This window comes from Poecilia mexicana, unplaced genomic scaffold (genome assembly GCF_051168715.1).
Source record: "Poecilia mexicana isolate PSO_F unplaced genomic scaffold, ASM5116871v1 scaffold_21, whole genome shotgun sequence".
NCBI lineage: Eukaryota > Metazoa > Chordata > Actinopteri > Cyprinodontiformes > Poeciliidae > Poecilia > Poecilia mexicana.
In genome coordinates, this window is record NW_028263390.1 from 16,475,055 (window position 1) to 16,480,983 (window position 5,929).

At 36.4% G+C, this 5,929-nt stretch overlaps 1 protein-coding gene across 1 annotated transcript; it reads left to right on the forward strand.

The window, feature by feature from the left end:
• The first annotated feature begins 693 nt into the window (after window positions 1–693).
• rsph3 (radial spoke head 3) lies at window positions 694–4,998 on the forward strand. Its single transcript, XM_014998998.2, has 8 exons — window positions 694–1,308; window positions 2,388–2,469; window positions 2,607–2,748; window positions 2,827–2,972; window positions 3,086–3,289; window positions 3,723–3,885; window positions 4,030–4,116; window positions 4,650–4,998. The coding sequence occupies exons 1-8, from the start codon at window positions 1,244–1,246 to the stop codon at window positions 4,727–4,729; spliced, it is 969 nt and encodes a 322-aa protein (XP_014854484.1). The 5' UTR covers window positions 694–1,243; the 3' UTR covers window positions 4,730–4,998.
• Window positions 4,999–5,929: the final 931 nt, after the last annotated feature.

The window sequence follows — 5,929 nt, forward strand, 5'->3', positions numbered from 1 at the left end:
ATCAATCAAATTTTATTTGTATAGCACATTTCAACAGCAAGGCATTTGAAGGTGCTTTACATAATTAAAGAAGAAATAAAACAGTATGTGACATTAATAAATAGATGAAAAGTAAAGATAAAAACATTAAAAACAAACAAAAAAAAAGATAAAAACATATTTTTATTACGGAATTTAAGCGCCTGTCGTCGCCGGACTCCGCCGACCGTTTAACACGGGTATCATCCAGGCCCCGTCGCCTGACAGGATGGAATTTAAAGATTTTTAGTCAAAACGCCATTTGACAAGGATTATCACACCTCAGAGTTTTAGTTAAAACGTCATTTAAAAGAAATTGAAGGCATTTCAAGATGCTTTAAAAGCAACTCTAAACAGGTGGGTTTTAAGTTGAGGTTTAAAGGCACCCAGTGTTTCAGCTGTTTTACAGTTTTCTGAAATTCTTAAAAAACAAGCAAATGAGTGTCAGGGACTTCTGGGTGTTGACCTGAACCACAAGAAGTTGAGATCATTTATTGTTTGCAACAAGGCAAAAATAGTCTGCAAATAGCAATATAACCTGCTATGAAATTCCAAGTACTGATGATAGAAAGAAAAATGTAACGCAAAGAAACATGTTAATTTGACTTTGCATCAAATTAACATGTTTATGTTAACACGTATGACAACACGGCCAGCCGTAAGTGTTAAGAAATAATTTGTTTCTGTGTTTTATATTAGGCACGATTCTTTTACTTATACTTTTTCTGTGGACGCTCTACCAGATTTGTCTTTTCTGAACTTTTGATAATTGGGTACAAGCTGAAAAGATCTATTTTATTTTCCAATCCTATTTCTGTCATTTGAAAACTATTACTTCCTTAAAAGTTTGATGTTTCATTTTTAGTTGGGCATTTTTAAAACATGAGGCAATTAAATTAACTTCATCTGCACATAAATAGTGTTCCTAGTTATCAGCAAAAAGGTACGCTAAAAAAAAAAAAAATAAAAATAGGGTGGGCCAGTTAAGCGTTATAATTAGAGTCAACACGTAAAAATGTTGGTCTTGAATGGAAGTGACGTAACGTCCGCTTTGTTTTCTTCCTGGATACGGTTGCTACAACCGTTGCGCACTTGTTAGCTTCCAAACAGACGACTTTACTCACCAAGTGTCAGCGCCAATTTGAACCGAATCTCGGTAAATAAAGTTTGGAGCGGTTTCCGATCCATTGCTTTCCATCTTTACTGCCCCAGAGAACCAAACGGGATGTTCACCTACTCAAGTCACCCCAAACCTGTGGAGATCCGCAGATACAGAGATCTGCCCGACCCGTACGTTTCTTTTTAAACTGTTTAGCTAAAATGATAAAGCTGCAAGTTTGTTTGTTACTGTTATTGCATTGTAGTTGTAAGAGCTTACAGGTCCAGATTAGCGGTGTAATTTTGCATAGTGGTTCCCAAGCGTGGGGGCGGGTCCTCACTGTGGGCTATAGTATAAAATACAGGGTCTTGAAATTATTTTTAGGATTTAAAATACATTAAAAAAAAAAAAAAAAAAAAAATCTGACTGCTGCATGCATGTGTCTGTAATTTAAAGATGAGTCAAAATAGATTAAGAAAAATAAAGTTAAGTCTATTTATGTTATCAAGTTATTGTCTATGTCTGCCATTGTTTAATGTTTTTATGTTTTAAGTAAAGGATTTTTAAGTAAAAAAGTCCTTCACTTTCACTGTAGGACAACAACTAAAACGTATGAAACCCACTGATTTTACAGTTGTCAGACAAGTCAGTACAAGTATCAGTCAAATTTGGGTTTATTTTTTCTTTTTAATTACTTGACATTTAAATAGGAGATTACCTCTTTAACCTGCATATTTTAACTGTAATTTCACGGTCTGATAATGAAATTCCCATTTCTAAATGAAAATGCTTTAATTTAAAGCCTTTCTTTTGTTTTGCGAGCTATTCAAAAGTAGACTTGCTGTGTACTTTAAATCATACTCCTGCTACGTAAGCCAGGTAAACTGATGACCAGACATTCTTTGTCTGGGTTTTATGCTAGAGAGTAATATTCAGGGCCCCCTGTTTAATGAAACTTCTTGATTATATAGGTCAGATCTTAATCACACCTGGGTGTGACTTAAAAAAAAAAAATCTCAGCTTTTGTGAACTCACCAAAGAAAAACAACATCTAAATTCTCCAAAGAGCAAAGGTACGAAAAACATGAAATTGGTATTCACTGCACTTTGGTAATATTTTTCACAGTCAACGAACAAGATGTCTGAATAAGCATTCCAAGCGCTCCTTCTGTATTTAAATATAACCATTACAGGGATCAGTTTTTCTCTCTGAACGACCAGGATGATAACCGCTGAAGATTTTATTGCACCTCTTTTGTCGCCAAAATAGGAACCAGCTGCAGTATGGAAACATTATGTATGATCGTCGTGTCGTCAGAGGAAATCTCCACGACCAGCAGGTCACTTCAAAAGTATGGATGAAACATCTGTGTTATCCTCTTTTTCTACATTTTTGTTATTATTATTATTATTTTTAACTTAATCTCCTTTTGGGATAAATAAAGTAGTCTTGAATTTTGTGTGGTCTTGTATCCCCCAATTTCAACAGAATAATAATTCAGACCCTGGTATGCAGCAAAGACAGCAGGCGTACAGAAGGAGAGCTATTGCTCGAAAACAGTCCAAAGAACAGTTAAAAACCAAGACTCCTGAAGCTATACAGGGCAGACAACATGTTGTTGTACAAACAGGTGAAACACTTTGTCTAAAATTGTTTTCCCATGTGCAATTGAAACCTGCAAACAAACTACCGTCTCTGTTATTTCCAGACTCTTTCCTCGAGGAGCTGAGCAATATCATTCAAGTTAGTGAGATTGATTGTCAGACCGATGAGTTCCTGGATAAACCATCAACGCCGCTCTTTGTTCCTGCCAAATCCGGGGTAGATGTTGAAACGCAGATAGAGGAGGGGGATGTGAGTATTTTAAGCAGAAATCCACTAAAGATAACGTCTACATATTGAGAGACAGACAGTGACTACAGGGTGAAGCAAACTATGCATCATATAGATATATGTATCCTCTGCAGCTGTTTGACTTTGACCTGGAGGTGCAGCCTGTGTTGGAGGTTCTGGTTGGAAAGACGATTGAACAGTCCCTGCTGGAAGTGATGGAGGAGGAGGAGCTGGCCTGCCTGCGGGCCCAGCAGAGGGTCTTCCAAGAGCTCCGAAACAACGAGCTGGCAGAGGTGCAGCGTCTGGAGGAGCAGGAGAGACGCTACCGAGAGGAGAAAGTACGAGGACAAGCAACTACGATTATTAAGCATTCAACACTCTTATCTTCATTTAATGCTGTATTTATTCTCTTAAAGTAGCATGGGCAATAGTTTGTACTTCTTATGCAAGCACTAGCTGTAATTTCATAAGAGCTATGTTTATGTTTTATGGTGTGAGCTGTGGTTTTGGTTTGATGGGCTTGCTGTTGTCAAGGACACTCATCAAATCTAATCTGATTGACGCTTTTCTTAGAAATCTCTTTTATACATACATGTGTGTGTGTATTTTTTTGCCTGAATTGGTACTATCATACCTAGAAGAAATATATATATATATATATATATATATATATATATATATATATATATATATATATATATATATATATATATATATATATATATATATATATATATATATATAAAAAACACATTTTCCTTTTGATTCCAGGAGCGCAGAGTTGCCCAGCAGAAGGAAGTGCTAAAGAAGGAGCAGGAAACTGCAGAGAAGATCGCCGCCCGGGTGTTCAGCCAGCAGTACTTGGCTGGACTCCTCCCTGCAGTCTTCTCCTCTCTCAGAAGGCACGGCTACTTCTATGACCCTGTGGAGAAAGGTGAGCCTCTTCAGCTTTCATTGTTCTACCACAAGAGGGCGTTGGTGCTCTACTCTGAGTGCCTGTGTGGAGGCTTTCCCATTGCCTGTTTTTTTTTTTTTTTTTTTTTAATACATATATATATTTCTGGTGTTCTTTTTGCAGATATTTCAGTGAATTTCCTCCCATGGCTCATTGCTGAGGTCAACAAACAATTAGACAAGAGATATACAGCAAGAGAAGTGCTGGACAGTAAGATACTCCGATTCTTTTTGTTGTTTTCAACCTTTTAATTTATCACAGCTTCATCAGTTGCTTCATATGGGTTATTCTTAAAAAGAAGCATGGCAAATTATTTACACTTTGAAATGTTCAGTCCACTCTATTATTTAGCATCCGTTGTCATGTATTGTGATGAAGTCTTCAGAGCTTTTCAGGAACATCTTGGGCAAGATTTGAAAACTTCCATGTGTTCTTATGTTTTTATTTTATTTTATTTTATTTTAAAATCAAGTAGCTTGCCCTGCTCTAGCGTTCAGGGGATTACGAATACTTTTGCAAAGAAATGCAGCCACAGTTACTTGAACAGCGTACAAATGGAAATAATTTTACTAGTCCCATCTATGTGCCACCAAAATATTTAAAAGCTTGCATAAAGTTATAACGCTTTCATCTGGTGCCATCTACTGGTAGTTACTAAACATTGCACAAGTCCTGGAAGAGTAGCAAGAGCGTCACTGAGCAAAATGCGTTTTAAAGATGTTCATCTTGTGTGTCTGTTTCAGACATCATCTATGAAGTCACTCTGAAAAGACTGGAGGATTTTAAGCATCTCAAGTTCGGTCAGGACTGCTCTGACTCATGAAAAGATCAGCTGATCAGCAAATGTTCCACCAGAAATAAAAGTCTTAAAAAAAAGTGTGTTTATCTTTCACGATTCAGTTGTCATTTGAAAAAACAAATGTGCTTTACACTGTTTTGTGATCTGAAGGATACCCTCTGGCTTGTATTTAACAAACCACTTTAGCTTTCATATTAAGAAATATATTTTGTTGATCCAGGATCTTGACAAAATGACTTATGTGTATATTAATAAACCTATAAAGCTTTACATAAATTTATCCAACTATCCAATCAGAAGGCTGAGTCTGCTTTCTGTTAATGGTCACTTTTATAAAAAAATATTTTAGCAAGAGATGCCATGTCAAAGTCCTTTCCTCAATATGTGAAAGTGATGAATGTTTCTGTCAGGTGTTCAATTTCGTTATGTGGTACAGCTCTTACATCATCATTTGATAACATTGTTTAAAATGTAAACAATCATTTCAGATAAAAATACTCTCTGGGTGAAACTGCCTCCCATTCAATATTTCCACACATTATTTATTCATGTATTGGTTTACGGAGTCATGGATGACATCACTTTAGGATAAGTGTGTTTGGCTAAAATAAGATAAAATGGTCTGTTAAGAATACTGTCAGAGTGGGGACAGTGTGTTAAAAGGGCGTGAAAGGTCAAATCTGTGTGTTTACGTCAAGCCCTGTTAGAAACAGAAATCTATGAAAATCATTTAAGATTTTTTTTTAAACTGTACTCGTAAATAAACTATACACATCGCTAGAAATGTGAAGTTTTGAGCTCTGCCTTAATGGCCCAAGGAACCATAAACAGCTGATCTCACTGATGTCCAGACCCGCCTCTCCTCTCAGCCAAAGCAAAGCAAACAAAAATGGCATATTCTCTCAGGTTTTATGAGCTGAGACACTCAACTGGTGGCAGTCAATGAGCTTCAAACAGTCCAAAGGGATCATTCAAAGTGCCTTTCCTTTGAATTAATCAATTTGCATCAGCGTCTGTTCATTCAGATGTGCCTACAGGCAAATAAAACAATGTTTAGCATTTTTGTCAAACTGTTCACGAAGCTCTTATAATAATAGAATACAAAGAACAAGTCAAGCCTCCACATCCTTTCTTTTTTTAATCATTCGTGACCAATCTGGGAATTTCCTTTAGCCTTTGAATTCCTTTCATATCATTAAGCTTGATGTTGCGCCAAATTACGTT